Below are 16,990 nucleotides of genomic sequence, written 5' to 3'. Positions count from 1 at the left end.
TGGACTTTTATACAGTCATTAGCATAATATTTCCAGGGAAATGGATGGACCTAGAACAAACCAGGTTAAGTGAGGTGAGCCAAGCTCAGAGAGGCAAACGGCACATGTTTTCTCTCATGTGGAAGCTAAATAGAAAGTAGAACTGGATGTGATAACCTGTTTAGATATGATCATGGATGTGATAACCTGTTTAGATCTGATAATGGATGTGATAACCTGTATAGAGCTGTAGGCATTCACACACAGACCATACTCCTATGGGGAGAATCCAAAGGTGTATCTCCTCTGAACATGTAAAATACTGTTTATCAAAATGAATTCCTAGAAATGGAAACTTTTTTTTTTGGTAGTGGTGGTCATGAAGGTGTTGTTTTTGATTTGGCTTCTTTGGAGGGAGGACGTGGGACCGTGATGGTGGGTGGGTGAATGAGCGCAGTCATGGTAGTCAGTAGACACTGGAACGTGAGTGATGTAACTTGTGGGCAGGGAGATGGACACAGGGAGGGCAAAGAAAAGGGTGGTATTGCCCAAAATGACTTGACTCACTAGCCGAGTCACGAAATGGTAACCCCTCGGCACACCACCTTAATAATAACAGTGCAGTTACATTTTAAAATAAAAGTAAGTTATTCCTTCACTAATGATTAAGTTTCAATAACAAATGTAAATAAGAGTCGTTCCTATTTCTTTGAGTATCCGTATTGTCAGGGAATTGGCTTACATCATCTCAGCTTTTAGGCGTGTTTTCCATTTCACAGAAGATGAAAAGCAAATCTTGGCAAAGTCAATAGCTAGACACCAAGTTGCTGTCGCCAGACTCACAGCTCAGTGCTCAGAGCACAGCTGGATGTCTCTTTTGCTATCTTGTCTCCTTTATATTTGCAGCTATTTTGTGTAGGTACATTAATGTAATGTCGATTAGTCAAACACTAATTTATCTCTTAGGTTAGGAAAAATGTCAGGATAACAGATTCAAACTGTTGGCCTTTGACAGAACCTGTAGAATCGTGGAGTATAAACTGACGAGTGTAGGCTTCTGTGTGGATGGTGTGTGCTCCCTTCCTGGGATTAGCCTTCTGGTTCTGGGGAAATAGGCAACAGAAGGTCTAAGGCTCTATGCTTCTGTGTCCACCACACCTTGACGAGTTCTCTGTGTACTGGTGCGCTGTCACTGGATCTCCCCCTCCCCCCCCCCCACGTCCTAGGACATCGGGCCTCATGCACTGTGGTCTCCTCAGGTCGCGCTGGTACGCTGGACAGAGAGTGTCGGGCTCACTCTCATCAGCAGGGACCTCACCTCTGTGCAGCTGAAGACACCTGGTGGCCAAGTCCTGACCTACTGCATCCTTCAGGTGTTTCCCTTCACCTCTGAGAGCAAGCGGATGGGCATCATTGTCAGGGTAGGCCTCCCCGACCATGTCAGTCAGGTCCTGCTCAGCCTTTTCACGTAGGAAAAAAAAAAAAGGTGCTCAATTGGAGATAAGGGTCTCACAGACTTTCACAGGCATGTGAAAGGAAAGGAAAAGCTAGTTCTTAACTGCATGATGAATTTGTACATGGAGCATTTCACTGGGACTTAAATTTGAATGAAATGATAAGAACTCTTGAGGGAAAATGAAATTATATGAAATCCTGAAAGAAAAGGGTTTCGAGCCTGGTGCTGGTGGTTCACGCCTATAATCCTAGCTACTTAGGAAGCTGAGATCTGAGGATCACGGTTCAAAGCCAGCCCAGGCAGGAAAGTCTATGAGATTTTTATCTCCAGTTAAGCACCAGAAAACTGGAAGTGGGGCATGGCTCAACTGGTAGAGCACTCACCTTGAGCTGAAGAGCTCAGGCCCACCACCCAGGCCCAGAGTTCAAGCTCCATGAACAGCAAAAAAAAAAAAATCTTAAGGAAAGCACTCCAGGAGCAGCACACACACACATGCACACGCACACACATACACACACACAAAGCATAGGAGTACACTGGTCTTTATTATTATTATGCCATTCATACAGAAAAATATTCAAGTTACAGCAGAATCTACTCCCCAGGAATCCCTTTTTCCAGTTCCTTTTCTATTAGGCCAGCAGTTGCTTGTACGGAATGATGCATCCCAGCTGGTCCTGTGTTTATTTTCCCTCTACCACAGGACGAGTCCTCAGCAGAAATCACTTTTTATATGAAAGGTGCTGATGTTGCCATGTCCACCATTGTCCAGTACAATGATTGGCTAGAGGAGGAGGTAAGTGAGTTTTCTCAGCATTGTGCCAAATGTTTCACTGAAATGTACTGAAGAGTGACAAAGTAGCGTTTTCCCCCCATTTGTATATACTAGTATCTCTGGAGTAAGTTAAGTCATTGAAATTTAATATCAGAAACTGATAGGTTATCCGGGTGCATTATTTTCCACTAAATTATGTTAAGTACTTAATAGTTCTTTTCATAAAGTAGGAAGTTTTAGTTAATTACAAACAGTTTGCTTCCTACAGAAATAACTGCCACTTTTCATGGCTGAATGTGTATGTCTGTATTTTATTAATACTGAAATAGCATTATCCATCATTCACTAGAGAATTCTACAATAAAACTATATGCATAAATAACCAGAGTTATACTTTACTTTCATATTGGTTTTGTAAACCCAATTAAAAACATTTTTAAGGTTTTAATTCAGGGCAGGGAAGGTGGCTCAGTGGTAGAGCGCTTGCCTTGCATGCATGAGGCCCTGGGTTCAATTCTTCACCACCACATAGACAGAGAAATTCAGAAGTGGAGCTGTGGCTCAAGTGGTCGAGCACTAGCCATGAGCTGAAGAGCTCAGAGATAGCACCCAGGCCAAGAGTTCAAGCCCCACGACTGACCCAAAAAAAAAAAAAGATTTTAATTCAAATATTAATCTCATAGTAATTTTTTTCTTTTTAGATCTAGAAATGTGGTACAAATACAAGCAATCCCTATATTAAGTACTTCCTAAATGAATGTGATTTCTGTTCAGCCTCGGGAGAGTCTATTTATTGTTGAGTTTTTGTGTCAATAGTTAGACTTAAGAATAAAACTAAGCTCAGTTGTAATTGTAAACATGTGCCCGAGTTACTACTGTGCTCTGAACTCGGTCTCCACCTTAGACCTCAGTGATAACCTGTCAGCACGGTGACCACGCTTGTTCAGATGATGTCGGCATTAGAATCAATACCACCCTCAAGGCATTTTGAATTCATCAGAGACAGGAATAAATTAAACTCCCTGCAGACCTAGTAAAATGCCATAAAATTACTTTTGGTCATAATGACATGGAATTAATTATAAAATACTTGTTTAATTTATTTATCGTTATGAGGTCAAATCAATAAATGTCTTGCAACAGACAGATAATGTCAGATTGTTTTCACAATGATAGCTTCATTAAAAATCCTATGTATACGTATTTTCTCAGCTTTCTGTTATTTTCCTTTCATAGATAATCCATCTGACCCTTCACCGGTGTCTTTGTTATGATGCTGTCATAGTCTTTATTAAAAAGCATAGCAAAGCAGGTATAGGAGAACCACGTAGATGGTTGTTCACGTGTGTCACTTCAGGTTTCCTAAAACCTGGCCATGTCTGTGAAGAGGCAGGGGTCAGCCCTGTAGGGATGTGTGGTAACATTTGCAAGTGAAGGTCGTGTGTTCAGCAGTGGAATGGGTCTCACTGGACAGTGCAAGTTAGATCTTGTAACAGGTTTCCAACTGCCCCAAGCAGGTTTACCCCAGTCTACAACCAGCCCTGTACCAGAGATAGCCTTTGCCTTCACACCATCACTCCCCTAAACTGTTGAGTTTTGCTTCTCTCTGGGGGGAGAATTTTATTACTGTCATCACTACAATGCATTCCCTTACTATGAATGTGATTAGCATTTTTCTTTCACACACCTACCAAATTCACTTCTGTTTTCTTACCACATGAATCAAGGCTCATCAGACTTGATTCTTTCTTCCCTGCCTAGTTAGTCCTGAACCACATAGCCAGATGCATGGGGCTCAGGGTCTGGCTGGGTCTCCCATGCCTAACCCCCAGTCTCACCTCTGCCCATACAAGGGTAGTGATGATCCCATATCGCATGAGCAGCCTGATTCCACAGACAGCAAAATACAGACAGCAACAAGAGCAAAGTTGTGTGGCTCTTACTTTCTGCCAGACCCTGGTATTAAACAGCACACAAACCTGGTCCCTAAACAGCCCTGTTGGGGCAGTTTCTTGGTAAGTCTGGGGCAGCAAGTTAAGTGTTTTACTCTGTAGGGGAGTATAACTACATGCCAGCATGGTTCTCTCATCCTCCATATTAGCTCACTGATCTACAGCCTGTGCCACCCCTTCTACTTCCTGATCTATATATCCACAGACTTTCCACCCTCTCCTGTGCCCCACGGAGACCTTGCACCCCACCTAGTCATCCTCACCCATGCGGCTTCCACATGCCACCTTCCTCCGCCTCATAAGCAATCCTGTCTCCTCACAGCTGCATCCCCCGGAAGGCATTTGCCAGCCCCGCCAGGCCTCTTTCCTACCCAGCTACTTTCAGTTTCCTTATTTTATCCACATTCACAACTTCTTGTCACTCTCTGAACCCTTGGACTTGGTAAGCTTGTTGTGTGCTAGGCAGGTACTTGATCAAGTTTCCAGCTCCAGAGAGTCTCCTTCCACTCAGCCCTACTGGGGCTAGGTGGTTGGCAAGATGGTCATGTTTCTGGAATAGCACTCTGCTAAAGGTTTATCTAACCGCTGTGTGCTGTGTGCTTTGCCTATGAATCCTTTTTTTCATTTATTTAATTTGTTATTGTTATAAAGTTGATATACAGTTAGGTAAGTCAGGTAAAGATTCTTCTTGGACAGTGTCACCCATTCCATCACTCTCTGTTTTTCCCTCTTCTCCTCCCCCACAAGTTGTATGGTTCATTTTCCACATAGTGTCCCGTGAGCCCGTGACTGTTTGCTCACCCTTTGTCCCTCCATCTCTGTGCTGGGTCTTCTCTTCGAGGAGAGGTGACATGCAGCTGTGTTGTGCGGTCTGTTGTCTCATGGAGCCCAAGGGCCTCCAGGGAGATGAGAACAGGGCAGCAGTGCTTGATAGGACTTGACACTCCACCAGCGTCTCCTCGTTCTGTGGGAATAAAGGATGACTTGGTCCCTCCTCTTTCAGTGTGGGAACATGGCACGGGAGGGGCTTCGGACCCTTGTGGTGGCAAAAAGGACACTCACAGAAGAGCAGTATCAGGACTTTGAGGTAAGCAGCTTCCGCCAGCCATTCTCAGACTCACTTTCCCCACACAGAAGTTTGTCCTTCTAAGTCCACCCTGCGGTTGTGGGGCTGCTGCCGCCGCTGCCACATGCAACTCTGTGGCCCCGCCCACTCCAGTTCCAGGGAAGGGAGTGTGTGTGTGTAGAAACCACCGGTTTTCACGTCCTTCGTGCGGGCCAAGCATCCTTCTCTCCTCAACATGCTTACAGCAGAAATGGTTCACACTTGTCTGGTACATAGATTGGGGGATATTTTCATAGACTAGTTTAGCACCCCTAGCCTCAAAATCCAAAATCTAAAATGCCCCAAATTATGAGACTTTTAGAGTTTCACACCAGTGCACCTAACATTGGAGCATTACAGATTTTCAGATGTAGTGATGTTCAACCTGCGTTGTGAATTGTCACCCAGGAAATGATTGTGCATGCCCAGCAGAGCACATGCACAGTACATCCCTCTGTCCTAGAGCTGACACCGTCCTCACGGTGTCTCCCTTCCCCCTAGAGCCGATACAGTCAAGCCAAACTGAGCATCCACGATCGGGCGCTGAAGGTGGCTGCGGTGGTGGAAAGCCTGGAGAGGGAGATGGAGCTGCTCTGCCTCACTGGGGTGGAGGACCAGCTGCAGGCCGATGTAAGACCCACGTTGGAGATGCTGCGGAACGCTGGAATCAAGGTATTGCCTGGTGCTCCGCCCTCAAAGCTGCAACCACTTGTTCTCATGACACTCCCGTAAGACGTGAAGCTGAACAGAGCTTCGTAAGTGAAGCTGCATCCTAGTCCCCACCTTCCCACCCTCTTTCCTAGTGCACCTCCAAGGGTGTCCTGTGGCCCTCCTTCAGACTTCCTTCTGCCTTCCTTTCCCACCCCCTGGGCCCTGTCCACTCAGGACAGCACTGTCTTTCTGAAGCAGGGCTCTGCTCCAGCCCTCCCAGGACACCCGCATCCCTGAGGGGAGGCCTGAGGCCTAGAGGCCCTGGGCTGGTGTGCACAGGTTGTGGTTCAGCCACATGTTCTCTATTTTCTCTCAATCTCCATCAAGATGGAGTATGAACGTTTTCCTGTAGCAGTCCAGGCTGACCTGTGAGCTCTTCATCCTGTGTAGAGTAGGAGGACTCAGCCTCATGTGGGTGTTGAGCTTCGTTCACTGCTGGATCCTGCGTGTGCAGGTTCACCTTGTACCCTGGAGCTCCTGCTCATGGACAAAGGCAAATGTTAGGTCTTAAGGAAGTCAGGGTCCTGGTACGAAGCTGTAGGTATTTATAGTGATTGAGTATTAAAATGGTGTCAGACTTCCATCTAAAGGACTAGACCTCATCTCTGCACCTCACAGAACTGACTGTAGATGCTGCTCTCAAGTGGAAGGTGAGCCAGATTTTATGTGCCTTAGTTTGCTCAGCAGTGACAGTGCTGTCTGGCTTTGCCATAGTGATGTCTGATTGTTTGGGGTGTGGTAATGCTGATTGGAATATGCTAATGACAACACAGAGTGGGAGTACTCAGTTATGGAGCACACAGCTGACTGTACCTGAGGGAATGATGAGTGTGACTGGGCTCTTCTGTCTCATGTCCCCAAAAGTGCATCCTTCTGTACAGTAGGTAAGGAGTCTGAGTCAAGTGATAATGAGAATATTACTGGAAAAGTTCTGCTACTATATAACATAAATATTTTACTATGTATTAAATGCTGTTTTATTCTCTTATGGTGTAGGTATGTAAATGTGTGTATGTTCATGTCTATTCAGGTTTTTTAATTTAATTTTATTGTCAAGGTGATATACAGAGAAGTTATAGTTGCATACATAAGGTAGTGAGTACATTTCTTGTCGAACTTGTTACCCCCCACCTCATTTTTCTCCCAGTTTCCCTCTCCCCAGTCCCCCCTCAAGTTGTACAGTTCCGTTCCAACATACTGTCTTGTGGGTATCGCTGTTGCATTGGTTCCCCCTTTGTCCTTTGTCTCGCCATTTTGTTGTTCCCTTTCCCTTCCTTAATTCAGATAAATATATATACAACCCAGGGTACCAAAATCAAATACAGTGACAACAGGGGCTAAACTACAGGAAAAAAAACACAAAAGAAAAAAGAAATCACATAGTGTATTAAAAACAACAGCGAAGAATAGCTGGGCACTGGTAGCTCACACCTGTAATCCTAGCTACTCAGGAGACTGAGATCTGAGGATCATGGTTCAAAGCCAGCCCGGGCAGGAACATCCGTGAGACTTTTATCTCCAATAAACCACTAGAAAACCAGAAATGGCGCTGTGGCTCTAGCGGTAGAGCACTCGCCTTGAGCTGAAGAGCGCAGGGACAGCGCCCAGGCCCAGAGTTCAAGCCCCACAACCGACCAAAAAAAAAAAAAAAGAATAAGCCAGCAAGGCGCCTGTGGCTCACACTTGTAACCCTAGCTACTCAGGAGGATGAGATCTGAGGATCACAGTTCAAAGCCAGCCCAAGCAGTAAAATCTGTGAGATTCTTATCTCCAATAAACCACTCAGGTAATCAGAAGTAGCCTGTAGCTCAAGTGGTAGAGCGCTTGCCTTGAGCTGAAGAGCTGAGGGACAGTGCCCAGGCCCAGAGTTCAAGCCCCATGACTGATAAAAAAGAAAAAAAAAAAGAATAAGCCAGGCTTATTTAATTTTACAATTGAGCCTTAGTATAGGCTTGTACCTGTAATCCTAACTTATCAAGGGGCTGGGATCTACCATTTGAAGCCAGCATGGGCAGAAAAGTCTCAGATGTGAGGATCACAGTCCAAAGCAAGCCCCGGCAGAAAAGTCCATGAGACTCTTATCTCCAGTAAACCACTAGAAAACCGGAAGTGGTACTGTGACTCAAGTGATAGAGTTCAAGCCCCACGACCGACAAAAAAAGAAAAGAAAGAAAAAGAAAAACCTCTTCTTTCCATGTCTTGGAGTTCATTTCGCTTAGCCTCATCTTATATGGTCATATGTACATAGCTGTTGAGCTGTTCTGCTCATCTGCTCGGACTATCCTGGATGCATACTAATTATTACAAATGAGGGAAACCTTAGGATCTATGTTTCTTTGGGTCTGGCTTACTTAATATGATTTTTTTCCAAGTCTTTCCATTTCCTTATGAATTGGGCGATGTCATTTTTTCTGATGGGAGCCTAGAATTCCATTGTGTATATACACCACATTTTCTTGATCCATTCTTCTACTGAGGGGCATCTAGGTTGGTTTAATATCTTAGCTATGATATATTCAGTTTTTTAGTGTAAAAAATAACATTATTTGACCTATTCAATATCAATAACTTTGGCTTAACTGTAGGCCATTGACACACTGGAACTCCATTTTCCACCTGTAACTCTACCAAGGTAAAACAGGCTTCTGATTCTCCCTACTCCATGCTCTGCCTTCCAAAACCTGTGATTTGGATGGAGGGCTGAGTACACAGTGCCTCTTGGCATCTGACGTTGCCCAGCAGCTGCCTGGGCCTCGCTGTGAGTTGTGAGCCCAGCTCTAAGTGGCTGTGTCCACATGTTCCCACTGTTCTTGTCTGTTTTCCCCAGGTAAATCAGTATGGACACTCTTTATTACAGTATGAAATGCAAAGCAAAACTTACTGTTTTGTCCCGTTCAGGACACACTCACTGGTCTGCAGCCATCACTGCCACCCATCCCCAGAACTGTCCAGTTTTGCAAACCAAAACTGTCCCTGTGGAGCATCTACTTCCATGTTCCTCCCGGGTGCCCACCTCCCACTTTCTGTCCTTACAGTCTTGGCTTTCCTGGGTACGTCAGTTAAATAGAGTTAGGTGGTCTTTCTGTGTCTGGGTGGTCTCACTGGCCTTCGTGGTCTTCAACGTCCATCCCTGCCCTCCGTGTATAAGGATCTCCTCCTTTTTTAAGAATGATTCGAGGTTTGCCATTTATGGATGGACAACACTTGGTTTATCCGTGTGTCTGTGTGAACACGGGTATGCGAGTGTCTGTTCACAGGCAGACCCTTTTACACTGAAGAATAGTGCAGTTGTAGTGCTAAAGTTCATCCTTTAAATCCTCTCATAGATATGGATGCTAACAGGAGATAAACTGGAGACAGCTACTTGCATTGCCAAAAGTTCACATCTGGTGTCAAGAACACAGGACATTCATGTTTTCAGACCAGTAAGTATGTTTCTAAATCACTTGGACTTTGTGTTTCCCTCTTAAATTAAAATGTGTGATTTTTCTATATACAACCATAGGTATAGTTGATACGATGTATGTACAGCTATTTGTTAACTAGTAAATACTGTTTTTAAAAGTAGCACTGAAATTTTCTCAGAGTATAAGAGTACGTTCCAGTAATTGGTTCCGTTACATTAAATGTGGTTTTTATAGGCCTCTTTGATAGCATGAACAAACTTCAAATTGAATATTATTTGGCTTTTATGTATTAGTATTATTATTACTACTTGTTAAATAGATATGCTGTAAACATTTTCTATTCAACTTATAAAATGTGTATGCACTTGTTTTTTTTGGCAACACTGGAGTCTGAACTCAGAACCTCATGCTTGCTAGACAGGCTCCCTACCTATCACTTGAGGTGTAACCATAGCCCTTCATTAGATAAGAGTCTCAATGCTTTTGGCCTGAGATCAAGTCTTAGACTTAGATCCTCATATATAGACCTCCCATAAGTCTGGAGTTAGAGACTTGAACCACCATGTCTGGCTTGTTGCCTAACTTTTTTTCTTAAACTAGCCTTCCAATCTCTGTCTCCTGAATAGCTGGGATGGGTATGTCTACTGTTTTTTAAGAGTATATTTTGTCTTAGCTGTAAGATGAATGCAACAGAGCTAGAACCAGAGTGTGGTTTTTATCTACTGGCATTCCAGATTAAACCATCTTCCTTAACTGGTGCAAAGACAGGGAGAGATGTGATCTAAAATCCTGTGCTTACTGTATGTATTAGCTCTGACTGGAGTTCCTTGAGTCTTGACTGATGGGTGAGCAGACGCCACATTTCTGTGCTGCAGGAAGGAAGCACTTGCACCTACAGCCGTGGTTATTGCAACACCATTTCCATGTAAATGTATTTATTTTAAACCATCAGAATCACTAATTAGGCCCTGAAGACTACTATTTGCAATTAAATTATTAATGCTTCTGATAAAACTTCCGATCAATTTTTGATGACTTTCAGAGTTATAGCACCACAAATTAAATTTATCACCATAAAACCTACCTATTTAAAGATGGGTCTGAAATTAATTGGACCACATGAAAATTTTAACTTATTTCAGCTCCCATAGCATTTCTTTTATACCCCATAAAATCTCCACTGAAAGAATGTCAAAAACCAGCCATTGGGCTTTTGACATCATTTCATTTTAACACAACATTTCATTCAGTCTCCTGACCTTTTAGTATTCCAACTCAGTCATTCTCTCTTGAACTGCTTTGTCCTTCAAAACCAAACAAAACCAGTGGAAAAAGTAGAAGCCATGTTCATGTGGCAGAAGCACGTCTATTGAACTGCTTTTTATAAAAGGGTGTGTAACTAAAACCCTGTCTAACCCATGTGGTAAGAGAAACAACTTCCTTGGGCCCTGACATTCTGATTTATGAAGTAGAATGCTCTGGGGCTGTGGTCACAACTCTAGAGACCAATGATCCACCTACCCTGCCTATCACTTTAGTAAATCATTGTCTCACATAAAGCACAAGAAATATCTTAGTCATTCTCTCTCAGTTATTTGTTTGGCTGGTAGTATTAGGGTTAGAACTGAGGACCTCGCACTTAACTGTGCTGGCACTTCACTGGTTAGCCATGCCCCGGCCCTGATACTCTGTAGCTTTTTGTTTGTTTGTGTTTGTAGGATAGGGTCTCACTTTTTGCCAGGGCATGTACTTAACGTACTTAGGCTTCCTGTAGTTGCTGGGTTGTCTTGTCCAGCTCTCTTCCTGGGAGATGGAATTGAAGACTTTTCTGAACCCTACTGGCCTGCAACCCCAGTCTTCTCAGCTTGCCGCCTCTCACTTTCCACATAGTTTGTGATGGCAGCCTAGCTGTTGAGGGTTGAGTATGGGGTCTCACTTTTCTGCCCAGGTTGACCTTGAACCCCAGTCAGCTAGGATTAAAGAGCTAAGCCACCAGCACCAAGGCAATCTAGCTCTCTTTGAAGGGAATGTACTTGTAACAGCAGTAACCCTCCCCGACTGTGCCACAGTGATCGCAAGTGCTCAAGTGTCTTTTCTATAAATTTCCTGTGTATGGTGCCTGTGTATCCCACTTTGCTCTGTGAGTTTTCTGCTTCCTAGCATGCTGGAGATTGAGGAGCACTGAAGGAGAAATCTGAAAGGACCTTATTATAGGACTTCTCTTCCAGCAGCATCCTGTCCGTCTGTGCCACTCATTTAGAGGGGGTTTTAATTTGCACTGCTCTTCCCCCTGAAGGTGACCAGTCGGGGAGGGGCCCATTTAGAGCTGAATGCGTTTAGAAGGAAGCACGATTGTGCCCTGGTCATACCTGGGGACTCCTTGGAGGTAAGTGGGCTGCATGTGTATGTGTCTGTCTGTCCATCTGTCCACGCCTCGGTCTGTCTCCTTTCTGGAGTGAGGCTGGTCGCCCACTGAGCATGTTTCTGCCTCCTGTGGTAAGGCTTGTCTGTGTGTCTGTGTGTCTGTCTCTGTCTCTGTGTCTGTATGTCTGTCTCCTGAGGTAAGGCCAGTCCATAACATAGCAATTGTCTGCCCATCTATCTTCTAAGACTTGTCTCTGCCCGATCATGTGTCTCCCTGCCTATCTTCCCATGCCAGAAGACCAGGATTTTTTTTTTTTGGGGGGGGGGGGGAAGGGTCCGGTCGTGGGGCCTGAACTCTGGGCCTGGACGCTGTCCCTCAGCTCTTCAGCTCAAGGCTAGCGCTCTACCACTTGAGCCACAGCGCCACTTTCGGCTTTTTTCTTTTTGCTTATGTGGTACTGAGAAATCGAACCCAGGGCCTCAGGCATGCAAGGCAAGTGCTCTACCACTGAGCTACCTTCCCAGCCCCCAGGATTTTTTTTTTTAATTGGCTCTACTAGGATTTGATTCAGGGCCCTAGTCAGGTATACTACTATTTAAGCCATGCCCCCTGCCCTTTTTTATTTTCAAATACCCCGGCCAGCAGTCCTCCTGTTGATACTTCTCATGTAGCTGGCATGACAAGTGCACACCACCAGCTTCTGTGGGTTGAAATAGCTTCTCACTAACTGTCTGCCTGGCCTCACATCATAATCCTCCGAAGTCTGTCTCCTGAGCAGCTTAGACCATGGCTGTGAGCCTTCACACTGCAGCCAGTGTTTCTTGAGTGAAGCACATTCATCAGGCAGCCTGAGCTGTCCTCACTGTCTGGAAGGTTTCTCTACTCACCACTGACATGTGTGATTATGCTAGAAGCTAGGCCTGAGGAGGTGTCGTGGCCATGTCTGAGTGACCCTCTCTCTGCCCTTCCTGTTCGGAGGTTGGTTGACTTCAATGATTCAAGGCCAACACTAGTTCTGGGTCACTGGTCCTTGTTAATAGCAGCCTCATCCTTTTGCAGTCCTTGGGACTGTGGGACCACAGTCCTTGTTTCCATGTAGCAAGCATATCAGAGCTGCTGGGGGCAGGGAACCGTGCATTGCTGTAGTCAAATCTTATCCTTTTGACTCTATAGACACCTGGGAGCATGGAAGGTCCTAGAAGGACCACAAGAAACACAAGGTTGAAGGTCAGAGACTCTCCCAGGGCTTCATTCTGGCTGTTGGAAGATTCTGGGTACAAATGCCCAGAGTAACTTCATTCTTTGTTTCAAATACTGGTAGGACACCCAATGTAGGACACCCAATGGGGATGAAAGTGACGAGCTGCTAAGAATCCCCATCCACTGCTTCTGCACAGGACTCTGGCCTAATCATCACAGACCTTCCCCAGAGCCCCATACCAAGAACCCTGGGCAGAGACTGAGGCTTCTTAGGATGATGAGCTGTGTCTGTCCCAGAACTTGCACCCACTTCCACCCTGACCTACGTAAGCCAGTCACTGAGGCAGCCCAGACCCAGGAGGGAGCCAGAGGGCCTCTCTGAGGAAGCAGTAAGGATATCATTGCCATCTTAACTACCTCAGCATCCATGACAAAATCACATTGGAGCTCAGCTTATGGAGCATTCCATCTGGTAGTTTGAGTGGATACAAAGGTTGATTCCATGATGTTCAGAATTCCTTCCCATAAGGCTTCGTGAGTGGGGGAGTGTTTCATCAACACCTGTGAGATTGTGACAGTAGAGTCCTTGACAGGGCCTGGACTGGAGTGGGGAACCTTGTTGCTTGTAACCAGAGAGTGTCCGAGGCCCTGTGCTGCCACAGAGGGCTGCGAGGCATTGGGTCTCCTTCTCCAGGTAGGGGCATCTTCTTTGTGCCACCATTTCAGTAGGTATGACTTGTATTTGCTGCCTGTGTGCGGCAAAGTTTTACCAGGATACAGTTTAAGCAGCCAGACTCCTCCTACCCTAGTTCCCTACTTCCCTTCTTCTTGTCCCTAACATCTGCTGAAGATCTTGAGGCTCATATTTTGATACTCATTACTGTGTCTCCAAATCATATCATTTGTAGTACTGCAGTTGGTTCTTCAAAAGTCAGGTAGTATCTGCTGTTCAGGGGGAGGCGTTCATTCTCCGTCCTCAGCCATCATTCTTCTAGAAGATTCTAGTCATGATTTCATTGGATTGATGTTCAGTGATAAAAATAAATGGCACTTAGTTTGCTATAGTATATCTGTCAGGTTGCTCAAAAGGTTGAGGTAACTAGCAAAAAAATGTCTTTTAACATATATTATGGAGAATAAGAACTTTTCAGATTAAGTCAGGCACACTAGTGGCTCATGCTTGTAATCCTAGCTACTCAGGAGACAGAGATATGAGGATCTCAGTTCCAAGGCAGCCCAAGAAGACAAACCCAAGAGACTCTTACCTCCAACTAGCCAGCAAAAACACTGGAAGTGAAGATGTAGTCAAGTGGTGGAGCACCAGCCTGAGCAAAAAAGCCAAGCCAGAGCAGAAGGCCTGAGTACAAAGCCACAGTACTGCCCCTTCCCTGTCCCTCACCCCCAAAAAAAGAACGTAACTGGGAAGGACCGTCAAGGCAAATGTGTGTGAGGAGGTCCTAAAGGGGATATGTAAACATGGCGTGGGAGTTCTTTGTTCCAGAAGCCAAAAGGAAAATAAAGAAGAACATAAGCAGCAGTGGCAGACCCTGGTCGGGTGCCAGCTATGGCTGGGGGGAAGTGTGGCACAGCTCCTAGTGAAGGGTCCTCTACATGTAGGGGTCTGAAGGTACAGAGCTGACTGCTGGGAAAATAGCACTCTCCTACTGTCAGTAGCGTTGCTGTTCGATTGTCTAAGAGTCTGAGAACCTGTCCTTATTAGCTGGAGCACAAGTCCCAGAGGTCTTGGGAAGCCGTCAGACTGTATACAGAGCTTTGGGATTTGGATTTCCCCAATCAGCTGGGGAATCAGGAGCTGCCCAGCCCCTTGAATTGTTGATGTCACAGATCAGACCAAGTGCTGAGAAGGAGAGGTGAGGTCATTCTAAGAATGCAGTCTAGTTGGGGAAGTTCTGTGAAATGGCCTACACACTTGTGTAGGAAGCCATGAATCTTCTCAGTCACGTCATCCTTCTCAGGATGTCTCCTGGCCCCTGACTGGGCCCACCTAGCCTCTGTCTGAGCTGCTCTTTGCCTTCCTTCCAGGGCTAAGCACAGCCGGCCTTGTTTTCCCATCCCACATTCCCCAGTGTGGGAATGAGCTTAGGATAGGAGAGAGGTGCCACAAGCGGGGAGGGAGCAGTCGCAGGTGGCACTCAGAAAAGGCCAGGGCAGCCTCTGCATGGCTGCCCCACCTCCGCTGCTGGATTCCAGAGCCCTGGGGTGATAGTAGACACAAGGCTTGTCTTCCAGGTCTGCCTGAAGTACTATGAGCACGAGTTTGTAGAGTTGGCTTGCCAGTGCCCTGCTGTGGTGTGCTGCCGCTGCTCGCCTACCCAGAAAGCCCACATCGTGACCCTGCTCCGTCAGCACACGGGGAGGCGTACCTGTGCCATTGGTGAGCCTACCCAGCCTTCCATGGGAGTGGGGTGTGCCCGCGCCACTGCTGAGTCCACCTGGTCCCCTGCGGCGTCCCCCAGAGCTCAGCGATGGCGAGTGAAATGTTAGGCATGGCCAGCCTCCTGCATATCATCTCTAAAATAGATTCTTGTGTGTACATTACTGTGAGTTTTCTAAATAGTCCTTGGGTAGTAGAAAAGAAACATGTTTTCCTTCATTCCAACCTCTCTGCGTCTCAGGTGACGGAGGAAACGATGTGAGCATGATCCAGGCGGCCGACTGTGGAATTGGGATCGAAGGAAAGGTAGTGTTGACCTTTGTCTATGCACATGACACACACACCCATGTAGCTGGTCAGCACCCAGGAAAGAACCCTACCCTGACGGGCCCTAGCCCATAACCCTGGTGCAGCAGAGACATCAGAACCCTTGCAGAAGGCCTCACTCTGTGCCCAGTGGTCACCTATAAAATGTAAAAATGTACACTCATGCCTTAACCCCAGGCTCCCCCTGTTCTTGGAAGTCTTATGGTAGCTTCACATTCTCACCTGTGCTCACCCCTCTTTGCTTCCATAGCTCCGGAGCTCCTCTCCCTGCTTCCCATGCCCCATTCTCTGCCTCGGAGTCCCTGTCTCCTTCCAGCCAAGCTGTGGTGGAGGCTTCTATTCTTGCCAGCCTTGATTGTTATCTTTAGAGTCGCTCAAACCAAAAATAATACTACAAGACCTGGGAAAGTAGCCCAACTTGAGTTTGGCATTTCCTTGGCTGTTCTGTTCTCTGGGGCCTTACAGCAACTGTGAGAAACGGGAGGACAGTTGTGAGCTTATTGAGGTTTGTGGAGATGGTTCTGAAGAAGCCTGGGGTCTCAGGTGGGAGTGAGCAGCCCTGTGGTCAGTACCACACTATTTCGCTACTTAATCCTTGTGTTGCTAGTAGAATGCTAGAGTCATTCTTCTCTAGAGCATTTGTGAGAAACGACTGATGTCCGTGTTCAGACACCCTTGGACAAGTGCATGAGTTCCAGTGTAGGCTCCTCCACCTTCCTTGTTTGTGCCACTGCGGTGGATGAGCCCTGCGAAGCCTCCAGTGTTGTGCAGAAAGAGTAGCCTGCTCCTTCTAATTCAGACCAAGCTCTGACACAGTTTTGGAGTGTGAGGCTCTCAGCATGCAGTGTTTTGCAGAGGTCTCTGTATTGTTCTGTTGCAGGAGGGGAAGCAGGCCTCGCTGGCGGCAGACTTCTCCATCACGCAGTTCAGACACATTGGCAGGCTGCTCATGGTACATGGACGGAACAGCTACAAGAGGTCTGCAGCACTTGGCCAGTTTGTCATGCACAGGGGCCTCATCATCTCCACCATGCAGGTACCCAGCTTGTGCCCCATATCCCAGTAAAGGTAATGGTCTCACCGGGCGCCGGTGGCTCACTCCTGTAACCCTGGCTACTCAGGAAGCTGAGGTCTGAGGATCATGGTTTGAAGCCAGCTCAGGCAGGAAAGTCCACGAGACTCTTTAATCTCCACTTAACTACCAAAAGCCAAAAAGGGAGCCATGACTCAAGTGGTAGAATGCTAGCCTTGAGCAAAAAAAGGGTGAGGGACAGCACCCAGCCCTGAGTACAAGCTCCAGGACCAGAGCAAAAAGAAA

At 46.2% G+C, this 16,990-nt stretch overlaps 1 protein-coding gene across 10 annotated transcripts in view; it reads left to right on the top strand.

The window, feature by feature from the left end:
• The window catches only part of Atp9b (ATPase phospholipid transporting 9B (putative)), a 180,676-nt gene that overhangs the window by 145,636 nt on the left and 18,050 nt on the right, over positions 1-16,990 (top strand). For 8 of the 10 annotated variants that reach the window (XR_011375904.1, XM_070038816.1, XM_070038811.1 and 5 more), the window contains 9 exons: positions 1,206-1,400; positions 2,139-2,231; positions 5,166-5,249; positions 5,769-5,939; positions 9,305-9,403; positions 11,682-11,771; positions 15,201-15,345; positions 15,587-15,651; positions 16,553-16,708. Coding sequence is in view for 9 of the 10 variants with exons in the window: in XM_070038816.1 (XP_069894917.1) it covers positions 1,206-1,400; positions 2,139-2,231; positions 5,166-5,249; positions 5,769-5,939; positions 9,305-9,403; positions 11,682-11,771; positions 15,201-15,345; positions 15,587-15,651; positions 16,553-16,708 (1,098 nt within the window). In the remaining variant the exon portion in view is untranslated. The remainder of the gene's footprint in view (positions 1-1,205; positions 1,401-2,138; positions 2,232-5,165; positions 5,250-5,768; positions 5,940-9,304; positions 9,404-11,681; positions 11,772-15,200; positions 15,346-15,586; positions 15,652-16,552; positions 16,709-16,990) is intronic. The other 2 variants (XM_070038812.1, XM_070038814.1) reach the window with 1 other exon arrangement.

The sequence above is a fragment of the Dipodomys merriami genome, unplaced genomic scaffold (genome assembly GCF_024711535.1).
Source record: "Dipodomys merriami isolate MVZ:Mamm:240054 unplaced genomic scaffold, mDipMer1.0.p SCAF_297, whole genome shotgun sequence".
NCBI classification, from domain to species: domain Eukaryota; kingdom Metazoa; phylum Chordata; class Mammalia; order Rodentia; family Heteromyidae; genus Dipodomys; species Dipodomys merriami.
This window is presented reverse-complemented; position numbering and strand designations above follow the sequence as displayed.